The sequence below is a fragment of the Hylobates moloch genome, unplaced genomic scaffold (genome assembly GCF_009828535.3).
Source record: "Hylobates moloch isolate HMO894 unplaced genomic scaffold, HMol_V3 SCAFFOLD_3, whole genome shotgun sequence".
Lineage (NCBI taxonomy): Eukaryota > Metazoa > Chordata > Mammalia > Primates > Hylobatidae > Hylobates > Hylobates moloch.
The window spans coordinates 29,973,766-29,988,798 of record NW_026652278.1 but is presented as its reverse complement, the minus strand read 5'-3'; the positions used below and the strand labels follow the sequence as shown (position 1 = coordinate 29,988,798).

At 51.5% G+C, this 15,033-nt stretch overlaps 2 protein-coding genes across 5 annotated transcripts in view; one reads left to right on the top strand and one right to left on the bottom strand.

Annotated features, from left to right (window-relative positions):
* Positions 1-14,804, top strand: part of NEURL1 (neuralized E3 ubiquitin protein ligase 1) — a 112,832-nt gene extending 98,028 nt beyond the window's left edge. Inside the window, exon 5 of the mRNA XM_058436047.1 lies at positions 13,790-14,804. Within this exon, the coding sequence (XP_058292030.1) occupies positions 13,790-14,247 (458 nt within the window). The 3' untranslated portion in view covers positions 14,248-14,804. The remainder of the gene's footprint in view (positions 1-13,789) is intronic.
* The window catches only part of SH3PXD2A (SH3 and PX domains 2A), a 286,817-nt gene that overhangs the window by 8,193 nt on the left and 263,591 nt on the right, over positions 1-15,033 (bottom strand). The window contains exons 8-9 of one of the 4 annotated variants that reach the window (XR_009212713.1): positions 12,322-12,441; positions 8,290-10,322 (exon numbers count right to left, since the gene is read on the bottom strand). Coding sequence is in view for 3 of the 4 variants with exons in the window: in XM_032178540.2 (XP_032034431.1) it covers positions 8,349-10,322; positions 12,322-12,441 (2,094 nt within the window). In the remaining variant the exon portion in view is untranslated. Of the gene's footprint in view, positions 1-576; positions 10,323-12,321; positions 12,442-15,033 lie in introns of those variants that run through there. The other 3 variants (XM_032178540.2, XM_032178549.2, XM_058436046.1) reach the window with 3 other exon arrangements.

The following is a 15,033-nucleotide window of genomic DNA, read 5'->3' as shown; positions in this document are numbered from 1 at the left end:
GCCAGCTAGGCCTGCTGGATGTGGGTCCTTGGCCCCAAGATCTGCATCTTTCAAAGCCATGGCCACTGCCCAGAAAGCCTCCCAAAAGTGGGGAAGAGGCTGGAGGAGCTGGACCACGGTTCTCACCAAGAGTGAGAGCTGGCTCATGTCTGTAATCCCAGCACTTTGGGAGGCTGAGGCAGGAGGATTGCTTGAGCCCAGGAACTTGAGACCAGCCTTGGCAACATAGCAAGAACCTGTCTCTACAAATAATAGAAAAATCATCTGGGCATGGTGGTGCACCTGTAGTCCCAACTACTCAGAAGGCTGAGGTGGGAGGATCGCTTGAGTCCGGGAGGTCGAGGTTGCAGTGACCTATGATCATGCTACTGCACTCCAGCCTGGGTGACAGGGTGAGACCCTGTTAAAAAAAAAAAAAAAACCGAGAGCTTACCTACCTGCCCCCACCCTCCAGTGTCCTTTCTTTCAGAGGGCCCTGGGATCCTGAAGTCCACCTTGCAATTTGGGATAACGGGACATTTGCTATTCAGCTGGATGGTTTTTTTTGGTGACAGGGAGAATTAAGAGGTGATTCTGTTCGGTTAAAAAGGCCCAAAACTTTATTTAGTTTTCAGGGAAATATAAGATGCATGTAAACATAAACAAAATACAAAACAAAACCCAAATCTTACAGTCTAGAAGCATGCCAAGACACAGCATTTTCTGCAGACCAAAGAGTCCCGTCAAAGTGATAAAGGACACCTGGAAAGTGGCAGGCCAAGGGGCTGGTCCCTTCCCCAAGGGTACTGCATTTTTGTGTTGAGATTAAAAACAAACCAACTCCACCATTAAAAATGTTAGAAACATGGAGATAGTTTAGCACCACCATTGATTCTGGAAATATTTCAGCACTCAAATTGACTGCACTGAATTTAATGTCCTTTCTCCAGTTTCTCTGCTGAGGAGGAAAGAAGGAAAACCTGGAGGAAAGGCTCCTCCTGACCCCACAGAGCCCACTAAGAGCTGGGAGGGGAATTCCATGAGGAATTCTTCAAGGTTATGGAGCTCCAGAGACATCCACCAGTCCCCACCCAGCCATGCAGTCCACATGCTCACGCTTCAGGGATTACCGAAGTCTGCCTTGCCCGGGAGTCACTTCCTGCAGACCTCTGAGTACCTGGCCGGGAAACCCATTTCCCATCCTGTGTCTTGGATTTAAAGAAAACCTGTTGCAGATAATGAGTTGTAAATTCAAGGAGGGTGGCTGTTTTGCTGTTCTTTCTCTGCAGTAAACTCTTATGGGGAGTGTGCCTTGGTTATAAGGCACTGCAAAATGGCAGGGTATATCCATGGATGAATGTTCATCACACCCAGTCTAATTCATACCAGGTGGCAGGCTCAGCAAACTGAACCACCACAGGTGTCAGAGATACTTGAGAATGACTGGTACCAACAGGACGACAAAGGAGGTTGCCTTCCTCCCAGATGTGCCCAGTGGAGTCTGAACCCTGGTTCTAATTTGTGGAGGTGGGTCCCTACTGTATGACCCATTGTGGTCACTGATCTTTGAGCCATACAACTTGAGAGACTAGCTTTGGATTGGACAGTCAAAGGGAAGTGGGCAAAACCAGCTGAGAACCTGGGAGCTGGATGCATATATTCTGGAATCAGGGCCTGCAAGCTCAAAAATTGGTTTGTGGCTGGTGACTTCTCCTCTCTGCTAAGTAAATCAATGACCATTCATTGAGAACTGATGGGGACCCAGCGTGTGGCCCAGTGAGTGGCAGCTTTTTCCTAGCCAGCTTCTGTGGCCAAATTCGGAGGATTTTCCAACCTGCTGTGGCTGGACCCTTGGGTGTTAAATCACTAAATTCCCTTTCTACCTGCTCTCTTCTTCCTGAAACACTCAGAGCTGACTTCTTCCTTCTTTCTAATCAACAAAGACAAAACTCCAAACCCCTTTTCAGCCTTCACACAATTTTTCTTTCTAGAAGACATCCTCTTCTGGAAGCCTCCTTCCCTAATGAAGGGACAGTAGGCCCCAGCTACCCCAAACATGCACATGCTCTTCTCACCAACGTGCCTCTCACTTGCCTCTAACGTGCTCGAGCCATCCTTTTGTTCTAAATAATTCTTCCTCCCTCCCTCCCTTTTTCTCTTTCACCTCTTGAGGCTCAGCCTATTGGCCAGGATGGAAGTGGGAGCAAGGCAGGGACCTTCAGTGCAGGGGACCCCATTCTCTAAGGCCACTGAGTTCTAGGACTGGAGAGGAGAGAGTGCTGATTGTCAAGGTTAAGTGCAAACTTGAGATTTTAAAAAGACAGGATTGGGGAAGGGGGATTGCATGCTAATCCCAACCTTATAGTCAGGCTGGGATCAAGGCCTTGGAAGGTAGGGCCCTCCACCCAGTCTGTAAGCACCAGTGTGCCCACCTTATGGCCTGGGGACCCAGGTTTGCAGGAGGGAAGTTAACAGTGGGGCTGTTTTTCCCCAAAGCTGTGGGTCACTGATCCTGTCTTCTTACTGGCTCTGATCATGCAGCTTGGGAACCACAGAGACATGAGACTGCACCAAACAGGGCTGATGATTTAGCCAGAAACTCAGGAAGGTCTAGCAGAGCCCGCCACACACTTCCCAGGAAGTGTTCGGTCTGGCCCTGCAGTTGGGACTAAACTTATATGCACCTGCAGGTCTTGTTGGGTGCACCGTGAGCAAGTTCTCACTCCAACCACCTGACCCACCCTCTGAAACAAGGACGAAAAGGCTGGCAGCTTTTATTATAAGGGGCTTCTCATACCCATGGCATGGCTGAGGGGTGGGAGTCAGCCTGCTCGATGACACATCTGCAGGGGGTGACCTCATTGGACCAACTCAGTGTTTCTACACCCAGTGGCATCTCTTTTGCACATCTTCATTTTGGAGCCTGGGATGACTGCCTAGCCTGCTTATGCTAGACCTGTTAATGCCAGTGTGAAATTTCCAACTAAATACTTAATAAAATAATTACAAAAAGAAAAAAAAAAGACACATTGCACTCTCCAGCCAGAATGACGTGTGTGAATGACACACACACTTGTTGCCAGAAGCTGTGAGTCCCTTGGGACCTGCCCATTGCCAAGGACTTGTTCAATGGAGACAGCTTGCCTGGTATTTTTTTTTTTTCTCTAACCCCATGTTATTTAGTTCAAGTGGGAAGTTACCAACACTTGCATACACAGACACGCACGCACACACACACACACACACGCACACATTCTCAACACATGGCCCTCAAAAAAGTGAGGGAATCTTAATTATTTAGCAATGTGGACAGTTCTCTTCCCAGAGAGCTCTGCATTGAGATTCTCAAAGACTGAATATGTAGATGGATATACACCAAGGGAGAGACCCGCACAGGGCACAGTCCCATTCTGGGCACAGAGATCTGTGTCTGTGCAGAAATTCACCAAATAGGGGGTTGGAGCAGCAAGCATACAGTACTGGTGGTGGAGGGAACAAGCCACAGGGACGTCCCTGTCACCTTGAGGGGCAGAGTGCTGAGGCTCGAACCCAGAGGAAACTTCCCATTCTGTTGCTTTCTCTACCAGTGCTGAGGAAGGAGGCCAGATTGGTACCTGTTGTGGGAAGTTCTGTCTGCAGAGAAACTTGAATAGACCCCCGACACTTCCCGGAGCAGAATTTGTACGGACTGTCTGGGTGTGGAGCCCAGGCAGGGCTCACTCCTCAGGCTGAAGTCGCTGAGACGAATGGGCAGCCCAGGCTCAGCCCCAGGCTCTGCTGCAGGCTTGTGGGAATTGGTGTCTCGCCAGGGTGTGCGCGGCTCAAGGTTCTTACATCCCCCTAAAAGATCTGGTGACTTCTAGGCTTCCTGCCTAGAAACTGAACTGAAGGCACCGAGTTTTAGAAAGATTCAAACGTACATCAGAAGGATCACAGCCCAAACATCAGGACACTGGGGTGAGAGAGGGCTGCTGGGAGTCATTTTTAGGCCAGGTCTCGCTGAGCAGCTGGCTGCACCACAACAGAAATCAAAACAAGGAACAGCTCCCGAGGGCCTGCCTCTGCTCCAGGGACTGGGGCCCAGAGGTCAAGGGCCCCATGCCTGAATCCCTTTCTTCTGGGTGGATCTGGCAGGGGCCCCTATCATCTTCCCAAGGAGCGGGGGAGAGGAGAACGCTACAAGATCAAACTCCACCAACCCACCCACCTGTTCCACAGCTAGGATTCCTTCAGCACCCCGCTCCCTGCCTCTTGCTCTCTGAGCGCCACTGGTATTCCCTCCATTGTCCCCAACGAGCCCTGGCATCCATCTTGGTAATATTGCACTTTTCCTGTCTCTCAGATTGTTTCCATTTTTGATTGAGAATGCAAGGTATTTGGAGGGGTAGGGGAAGTGAGTAACCTTAAAGAAATAATATATTAGTTAAATACAATCACAGGAAAAATAGGGGTTATTTTACCTTTTTCCCCTTATTAAAAACAAAAACTACCAAACCAAGGTCTAAACTTAAATAGTCCTATACCTATTCTGCAAACACTAGTAATAGGAAAATAATGCCTGACTGAAATTCCCTTGTCTTTTTTCCTTAGATGATAAAAGTAGTAACATGCCTTGCTGAGGAAAGCAATGGATATAAATGCCTGTAAAATATGCTGCTCTAACATCTGAAAGTGATTAAAATGATTCTATATAATGCCTTCGTCAAGATGGAAAATCAAGGAGGAAGAAAGAGAAACCTTTGGGGCCAGGCTTGGGGTAGACGGGGCTGAGGCCTGGCAAGATAGCCCGTCTATAGTCACTGGACACAGGGGAAACCCACAGGGCATGGGGCACACCTGCTGCTCAGGGTTGCCCCTTTCCAGCTCTCTCTTGCTGCCCCCAAAGTCCCATGGCCTGGTGAGAATAGCGAGGAGGAGAGGGGCAACACAGCCAGGCCTGCTGTCACAAAGAGGGATGAGGTGGGGGGAGATGACATTTTTTCCCCTTGAAATAAGAAAAAGGTCTTGAAACGGAAAGGAAAACAAAGCACCAAATGCTGAATCTTCGGGCATTATATGAACCTCAATAATGACCTCAGAAGGGCTCATTATGGTTAAAGTTGCAGTATACAGCAATACAGTGTCATTTCACATTTTCAATTGCAACTCATGGGAAACTAGGTTTGGACACTGCGGAGATTTTGTTTTTCTTTTTCCTTTTTTAGTCCGATCTGGTTTTCCTCCAGATGGGTCAGAGCCCTAGGCCCCCTCCCTCCTCTGCCTGCTGCCGGCAGTATCCTTCAGCATCACAAAGCAGCTCAGTAGCTCAAGGGAAAGGCCCTCTCGCCCTGGCTAGGGCTAGGAGTCCAGGCACACAAGGCCTGGTACCCCCTGGCCATGCCGGAGAAGGACTGGCATGCACCCTTCTTGCTTCAAGTATTAATATTCTCTTTGGGTTTGCAGGGTTTGTGCTGTGAGTTAGGGGGTGCGGGGGCGAGGTGTGAAGACTGGGGCATGGCAATCCCTGTTCACTGCCCAAATCTACATGCTGTCACCAGATGGCAGCATTCCCCATTTTTCCTGGATGCCTGAGCAAACTCCCAGCCATCCTTGGGGCTGGATGTCACAATGTAAACATGACCACACAATAAACTATAATGGCGGTGAGGAGGAGCACGGGATTAATGTAGTGGGGCGATCTGCCATTAACTAGCTGTGGGATTTTGGAAAAGTTGTTTCCTGTCCTTGGGCCACAGTAACAGGAAGAGATGGGATAGAGACCTCTGAGGTCTCTTTCAGTCCTGCCTTTTAATGACTCTATCACTTACAGCACTGGGGATCAAGGAGAGGGGGTCCTTGGGGGGCCTGGGAGAATGTGGGGGGCAGTGCAGGTGGTGGGGAAGGGCAGGAAAGGCAGGCTCTGGGGAGCACTGTGGTCCAGTCCAACTGAGATGCTCTGTGCTTGGCAGACATGCTCTGCACTCCCTCCTGGCCTGGCTGGCGCACTAGTGACTGAACTGGCTCAGTGCAGACATCTGAGGAGCGAGGCTGCAGGGCCCTCCCCCTGGAAGATAGCTACATTGAAGGTTCTTTACCTGACAGTCACTCTACTTTTAAATTTTATTTTAAATAGTCATAAATTACTTTTTTTTCTCTTAATAAATATGTGCTGTTTAAAAATGAGAAAAGTATATACTGCATCTTTAAGTAATGCACTTTGCTCTCTGGGTTTTTTCCATTCTACATTATTTAAAGTGCATTAATTAAAAAATAATGAACCACTTCTTTATCATTATTGTTCAAATAAGTACAAATAATATTAATATGAAGACACTAAACCACTACCATTAGTACTGCAATCTAGCAGATTAACTCAACATCCTGCTCTATTTAATACTGTCCAGCAGAAGAAAATAACTAATTTCAATTTTAAACAAACTCACAAAACAAAAGGAAACAAAACAATCTCACCAGGCCTTCGACAAAGAACACAAGCCATTTGCTCTAGCTGCCAGGCATCAGTGTATGGTGAGGGACAGGGGCTTAGGGTTGCCCAGGCAAGGCCTCTGGGATGGGGTGTGGTAGGGTAGGGGTGGGGGTGGGTTTTGAAGGCACTGAGACACTGGGTCCCATGCTGCCCTGCCTGGGTGGGGAGCAGGGTGAGGGAGGGCCTTTCCTCCTCTATAGAAAACACCAACCCCCAGTCCAGGGACCCTGGCAGCTGAATCGGTGGCTGTGAGGCCCGATCTGTCCGAAATCAAAGGCACGTGTGGAAATCCACTCCCAGCGAAGGGGGAGTCCTTGGGGGAAGCCGGCTGGGCTTCTGGAGGGTCCCCTTCGAAATGTCAACAATTGAAAAACACAACCCAAAGGTGACAGAGGACCTACAGGGAACTTTATTCTCTCACTTCTGTCTTCACTGGGGCACTGCCCCTCGGGAAGAGCAGGTTGGCTCCTGGCACAGGGATCCTCCATCTTCTTGGGCACCTGTGGCATTGCCAGCAGGCCAGAGGGGGCGGCTGGCGGTGTTGGCTCCAGTCTGACCTAAGGGGCCAGCCGGGTCCCCCCTCTGCCCATAGTGGGGACAATGGCTGCTTCTCCACGCTTCATACGTAAGGCTTCCAGCCCTGCCCAGCTGGGGAACACACGCAGAATGGCGGTCACCCAGCAGGCTGGGAGCTGCCTTCTCTCCAAAAGTCTGGCTCCTGAACACCCTCCTCCTTCCTGGGAAGGGTTTTTGCCCCTCTGAGGTTGTGCAGGAACCAGAAGAACAGTTTCTCTGCTTCACCATGTCTGCAACCTGGGGCTTGCCTAGCCCCAAATTTTTCTGGCAGGCGCCAAGCTCCAGCACAGTCCACACAGTGGAAACCAAATGAAACGACTTTGGCTAGTGGAGGGGGAAGAATGTGAAACAAAAACAAAAGCAAAATCACCCGCCCACAAGATACAACAGAAACCCCATCCACTACCCATCCCCTTCCCATGTGAGGCCGACCACCCAGGCCCCCAAACAACCCCTAAAATAAGACGCAAACCAAAGGCCTGACATATAAGCCCCAAATCTACGAACCTCTCCCGAAACATGCAAAGGAACTGCCCACCCGGAAATACCCAAAATAGTCTGTGCAGATTAGGAAGAGACCGGTGGCTTCCCCCACCCTCTTTGTAAACTCTGGTACTGTGTCCTCCATGGGGTGCCCCGCGGAGAGCAGGCTCTCTTCTCAAGGCCAAGACAGTGACAGTTATGAAAGATGGTCCTTGCTGGCACCTGGGAACTGCTTTTTCTTCAACAGTGACAATGGCCTGGCCCAGAAGCAGGCTTGAGCTCAGAAGACACCCCCAAGCCCCAAAGCCAGTGGTGGCTTCTAATGTACCCACCTGTGGTACGCAGTGGCAATGCCCAGGAAACCAGCACAATTCACAAATACAGCTTAGGACAATACCAGGGCTACCTGGGGTGGCAAGATGCCAGCAATCAAAACCGGGCCAAGCAGGGGCAGGACACTGGAGGCCCCCATGACCATGTCTTTTCCAGATCTGCAGCAAAGGCACAACTGGGGTCTCCCACATGGCCTGTCCCAGATGGCATGTAATCCATTGGTGAAGTCCCTACGGTGTACAGGGGATCTCAGCTTTCCTGGCCCTGGGTCCCAGGCCTGGGACTCCCTGGTCCATTCCCTTCCTTACTAAGTGTGGGCACCCCCATCCCCTACCTTCCAGCTGTGGGATGGCTTGGAGAGGGGGCATCTTTGAGGTCACCCATTCTGCAGTGTTGAATGTTGTCCACCCCCCACCCCTCCCATTTTTTCCTTTCCCTTTTGTTCGTCTCACCGCTCATCCAGTGGGCGGCCAGAGAGGCACACTGAGGCTGGAAGAGCCCAGGCCCTCTGCTAGTTCTTTTTCTCAAGGTAGTTGGAAGGCACCCAGCCTTTGAAGGGCTTCACACCATCCAGGATCTGGCAGTACCACCAGCCATTAGGGTTCCTCTCCAGAACCTCCATGGACACCCCCTCCTGGAAGCCTGCTGTCTCCTCATCCCCCTCGTAGTCCGCGATAGAGACGTACACGTCTTTGAGGTTATTGTGGATGAACTGAGACTTCTCAATGGGCTTGGGGCGCACGGGGGACACAGGGATGCCGTTGCGCTGGGCGGGCAGCAGGGGTGAGTCTGAACCCTGGCTGGCGGCCCGTTCGGCCAGGCGGCCCTTGGCCTCGGCGGCAGCAGAGCGAGCAGCGCTAAAGGAGGAGTTCCGTCGGACACCTCGAAGGCCATCAGTGGCCGTGAGTGACTCATTCCTCCGCAGGGCGCAGGACAGGTTGTTGTCCTTGGGTGGCGGGGACACAAACACCGACTGGGGCCTGACCGCCACCTGCCGCACTCCGTTCCTCATCTTCACCGCTGGAGTGCCTGAGGTCTTGCTGAAGCCCCCGGGAGGTTTGGAGGGGATGGGGGGCGTGGCCTTCTTGCTCTGGTTGACGGTGTTCAGTGCTTGGACGCGCCTCTCGATCTTCTCCAGGCTGTCTGACTTGCCTTCGTTCTGCCTGCCCTTGGCGGGCACTGTGTCCAGCTCTTTGCCAGAGGGGTCAGGTTGCTCATTCTCATCCAGCACCAAATAGTGGGAAGGGGCCCAGCCCTCTAGCTCCCCAAACCTCACGTACCACCACCCGCTCTCCTGCTTCTCCAGCACCTGCACCTCCACGCCCGCAGGGAAGCTGATCTCTGAGTCCTGGACCTTCTGGTAGGCACTGCATGTCATGTACGAGGTGGCTGGCCCTTCCCATTCCTTCTTGGTGGGACACGGGGGAGTGGTGGCTGGGAGGGTGATGAGGTCGGACGAGCCTCTCCTAGACCCCTCACTGGGAGCCTCGGAGGCCGTCTGCGGGGGCAGCTCCAAATCCTCACTCTTGGAGCCCTTGAGCCCTCCACGGAGCTGGCCCGTGGGTCTCAGCTGGCGCCGTAAAGTGCTGATGTCCATCTTCTCTTGGCTCTGCGACTCTGCTCGGTTCAGGAACGGCTTGGGCCGGACCGATGGCTTGGCTCGGGCACAGGAGGTCAGCCCAGTGTTCGCATCAGCATCCTTCTTTGCCCTGACCTTGGGAGTGCCGCGGATGCCTGCGTCCGAAGCAGAGCGGGGCTTCAGGTCACCACTGGTTTTGGACAAGGAAGAGGAGGAGGAGGAAGAGGAGGAGCAGCAAGTGGTGTTGATGGTGATAGATGAGGAAAAGGAGGCTGAGGAGTGGTTCTTCCCCAGTTCTGCCTGGGCATTCTTCTCTGCTTTGAGCTTTAGGAGTGATGATGACTTGGGGGAGCCTGATTTGGGGGAGTTTTTCCTGGCCAGGGACAGCGAGGAGCTGCCTGGGGAGTCGCTGTCCCCGGAGGAGCCTCTGGCTGACAGGGTGTCCTCTGCATATGGCCGGAAGCCCTCATTCTCATAGATGGTCTCCTCTTCTAGGGCCACGTCCTCTGAAGACTCACCCACCTTGAAGCGGGCCCGCTGCAGAGAAGACGCCGGCGAGGGCCGGTGGGGCTGGGCAGGCCGCCTCTCCCCTGAGGCTCTGTCCTCCACAGGCTCCTCGCTCAGCTCAGGCTCTGAGTCAAAGCCGAATGCAGGGATGTCATACTCAGGCTCCTCGTACTTGAGCTTACGCGGGGAGTCCTGGCTCTCACTAGCCCCCGTAGGGCCCTCCTCGGCCTCCTTGGGCTTGCTGGGGGGTGCTGGCGGGGGCACCTTGGGCCGGGTCAGCGTGCTTGTGCGGCGGCTCAGGTTGGGCTTCTTGCGCTTATCGATGTATGATGCGGGGGCCCAGCCCTCCTTCTCACCGATCTGCACGTACCACCAGCCACCTGAGTTCTTATCAATGACCTGGGGGACGAGTGCAGACAAGCCAGTGAGTTGGGAGGATCTGGAACCCTATGACATCCCAAGGTAGGAGTATCATACTTTGGCTCTGGGATAAATTATCTCCATTTTACAGATAATAAACCGAGCCACTGAGTAAGTGGCCCAAGACCCAACATAGTAAATAATGCACCAGAATTCAAACCTAGGTCTCTATCATCTCATGGTTGGCGGGTTTCCACTTGCCAAGTTCCCTCCCTGGTCCTCCACGTCTGTGCTAACAGCCGGCTGAGCTGGCCCACTCTGCCTCCCCCTAAACTGCACTGTTCCTAGTCCCTACAATCCTGCCAGTAGACTAAGGACACATATGAAGAAAATACTGCCCTTCTGCTGCCCCTTCCCTCCTCATACCCTCGATGTTGCTAGGTCCTCCCTTTGAGGTCCTTGAAAGGGTCTGTAGGATCAGAAGAGAATGGGAAGATACAGATAAAGTGACCTGGGAGGTACAGGCCCGAGGCCAGAGCCTCTCCCCAGGGTCCACCCACTGTGGCCATTTTACTGGAATCCCACTGAAATCCCACTAGCTGAAGAGATTTCTTTGGGTTGAATGGTTTCCTGTAGGAAGGGCAGGGGGCTTTCAGTCATTTCCATGTTAGTATAAACTGGTTTAAGGAGCTTCTTCCTTAACTTTTGGAGATCAACCAATGGCCAAAAGTGTGGCTGCTGGTTGTGCTGGGGTCCATTTGGACTGGGGAACATAAAGGGCAGATAATTGGGGATTGTGGGACACTCCTGGAGGAAAAGGTCCTGGGGTGGGGAAGGGGTAGTGTGAAAACACTGGCACTATGGGAAGAGGGCCAAGGAGGGAGGGAAAGGTGAAGAATGCAAAGGCAAGAAGAGACCAGTCCTCTGCATCCCCCACCAGAAGAGAAAGATTTTCTCCTTCTTTGGGTTCTACATTCTGTCCTTCACCCTGCCCCAGCCCTGTACCTACAGTTCAAGCACAGGTGGCTCCTGAGCCTGACAGTTCTGCCACATTATGCTCTTTACAGACTCTCCTGGAAACCTCAGCACAGAGAGAATGATTTTTCTTGGAAATTTAGTTCCAAGTTCCAGGCATGTGATTTAAAACATTCACATTGGGAATGTCACCGCTTTAGAGGCAGAGACTGCCCGATGAGTCTGACAGGTTCACTTGTATTAGATGGAGTTAACTCAATTACTACACAAAGACATTCAGAGAATTGACTGAGTTACAGCTCTTCTCTGCTGCCAGGAATACCATGCTCAGCCCCAGCCACAAAATAGAGTGGCATGAATGCTGGAAGTCATGCTTGGCGGGTGGAGGGGCATCCCAGGATCTATCACCCCGTTTTGCAGAGAGAAATGCTTAAAGTTGGGGGTGGCGGGTGGGAGAAGTGACTGCATCAAAGGCCAGGGGTCATGTGGTGTGGACTTGGCCAGAGCCCAGGTCCCCAGTATCTCAGTCTACCTGCCTGGTCCACATCCTCCTAACAACACTTCCTGATGTGGGTTCTGCAGGATCCTGGCCCTGAGATGTTCCTGGGAGAGGAAGCTTGTGGGGTTGGGCAATGCTGCCTATTCTAGATCCCTTGTAGGTGACACTGCCAGTGACATCCTTGTATCCTAGGCTCTGGGAAGCCCTGCAATTAAAACAACAAATGGGTTGGATTTTGTTTAATCGACTGTCCTGCAAGCTCATTTGACCACAGAAGCCCTTTGTTTCAAGGCCCCCCCATCACAAGCTCCTGCACATGCTCTGGGAAATGTTGTGAGACAAGCCCTGTGAGCTCAGGGTGGAGCGTGAGAGCTGGGATCTAGTCTAGACCGTGGCACTGGCCAGCGCCAGGCAGATGCTCATCTTTGTGGGGCTCGTTTCTGTACCTTTCCTGCCTGCCTACCCGCCCCTCAGGAATCTTAGTATCAAGGCCTAAAATGGGAAATGCAGTAGGTCTTCCACCATGATGAGTTAAAACCCTCAGCCTCATGGCCCGAGGCTTACCTCTGCCTTCTGTCCACCCCGAAAGCTGATGCCATCGGAAATGCACGACTGGAATTCGGCAATGGTGTAGTACTCCACCTCAACAGAAGGAGGCTCTGGTGGCTTTGGCAGTTGGAACCCCTAAGGTTAAGGAACACACAGTGGGCAAAACCCGCCTAAATCAGAAGAGTAACTTGGCCAAGGGTTGGTTCCCCACTCAGTCCCCAGGGGGGTGCGGATGGCCGTTTACACCAGCTGGACAGCAGCTGGCCTGAGTACGTATCTATCATGGGAGTCTCAGGGTATATATTGCCAGGGGACTGCTCTGATGAGGCTTTCTAATAATACTCAGGATTCACGGAAGACTTGTCTGAGCTATCAAAATGTTCACATTACCATTACTATCATCATCATCATCATCATTATCATCATCATCATTACTCTGACATAGGGTCTTGCTTTGGGACCCAGGCTAGAGTGCAGTGGAGTAATCAGAGCTCACTGCAGCCTCCATCTCCTGGGCTCAAGTGATCTTCCCACCTCAGCCTCCCCAGTAGCTGGGACTACAGGCACACACCACCACACCTGGTTAATTTTTTTTTTTTTTTTTGGTAGAGATGGGCTCTCTCAGGATCTGGAATAATTTGCTAAAAAAAAAAAAAAGAGAGAGAGAAAAAAAAAAACTAGAGACAGGGTTTTGCCTGGTCTCAAACTCCTGGCCTCAAGCAATCCTCTTGCCTCAGCCTCCCAAACTGCTGGGATTACAGGCATAAGCCACTGTGCCCAGCACAAAATGCTCATTATTAATACAGTAATTTCTAATCTTACCTCTCTGGAGGTCAAGTTTTCAGATGCCTCAATAGCTGAATCTCAAAATGAAAATTAAAAAGCAGAGAAATCTCCTGTAATCGTAGTGCTTTGGGAAGCCCAGGTGGGAAGACTGCTTGAGGCCAGGAGTTTGAGATCAGCCTGGGCAAATAGTGAGACCCCATTTCTACCACACACACAAAAATTAGGTGGACATGGTGTTATGCACTTGTGGTCCCAGCTACTTGGGAGGCTGAGGCAGGGAAATAGCGTGAGCCCAGGAGTTCGAGGCTGCAGTGAGCTATGAACAGACCACTGCACTCCAGCCTGAGTGACAGAGTAAGACTCTGTCTCTGGAAAGAAAAAAAAAAAGAAAGAAAGAAAAAGCAGAGAAATCATTCTAACAAAGCGCTTGCATACTGCCCTGTGGGAGAGGAAGGAAAGCCACTGTCCTGGAGTCTAGGGGTAAGGGCTGCAGGTGAGACTTCTGACAGCACAGGCAAGGCAATGTAGCATAGTGGTCTCTAGTCTGGGGTGGGTGTGTAAGAAGGCAGTGCGGTTGAGTGAGCAAAGTTTTTGGCTGGTCATCATGACAAGGCCAGATAGGCAGGCAAGCACTAAATAAACTTGCAATATTCTGTGGGCAGGGTAGAACTCATTGGAGATCCTCAATGCTTTTCAGACACTGGCACAGAAGCATCTAAGCATGACAATCAAGGACATTTAGAAGCTGGCTTTGGCCCATGGTTTGTGAGCCTCACCCATTCATTGAACAACTGTTTGTTGTGTGTCTACTGGGTGCCAGACACTGGTCTAAGGCATGGAGCGCCCACTAGGAAAGCGAATGGACAACCCCCTGTCCTTGTGGATTGTACATTTTTGCTTCAATGGTCTTGTCTCTACTCAGCTAAAATGGACTTTGTACCCCGCTATTTATGTCCTCCCTCATGCAAAGGGGTTCAAATAAAGCAATTGGGAAAAAAGGTGGGAGGGACGAGGAGACGGGAAGAAGCTTGGTGTAGCAGGAAGACCTGGAAAGACCTCAACCTTGGGGCTAGACTCCAATCAAAGCAATTTACCAGCTGTGTGGCCCTGGGCAAAGCCCTTGACCTCTCTGAACTTCAGTTCTCTCATCTGTAAAATGGAACTAATATCAGCATCCTGAAGAGGATCCCTGAGATAACATACATCACTTTGGGCCCAGCGAGGGCCATAGGGAGAGCTCAATAAATAGAAGCCGGAGCTCAGCACTCCTTCTGAACTTCTCTTCTTCTCAGCCTTCCTCATCCTTCAAGGCTCTGCATGTCCTAACCCCACCAGTTGAAACTGAGCTGGGGCAGAGTGAGTGAGGGGTGGGAGGAAGCTGGTTTTGAGGGATTGATTGAGAATCTGCCACCTTTCCTGGCCCCAGGGCCTGGCTGTGCAGCCGTGCATGTGAGCAGACACAGCCCAGGCTCAGCCCAGGCCACATCTCTGGCCAGGTGGGATGCAGCTGGGCCTAACTGGAAACAGCAGCCCTGCCTCAGCAATCCCCGCATTTGGTAAGTGTGGAAGGAATTACCCTATTCTTGCCAAAATCAAGTCTGCCTGAAAATAATTAGCCGTGGCTAGGAGAGATGGTTGAGAGGGAGAATTCAGTGTTTGGGTGTGTAAAACTCAGGAGGAAAAAGAGAAACTCCATTGGGGTCCATGGCCAAGGCAAGGAAGGTCTCATCTCCAGGGATGAAATCTTTAAAAACCATATTTTTATGGAGGGCCTACTCTTCCATAGACTGGTGCCATCTCCCCTAGCCAGGGCTGATGTCACTGACCACAGTAACTCTTGTTGGTAAGCCCAGATGTGACTTCAGAATCCTCCTTAACCCGGTGCACCAGGTAGTACTACCAAGCAGGCAAGAGCTGACACAGGAGATGGAAACCCGTTTG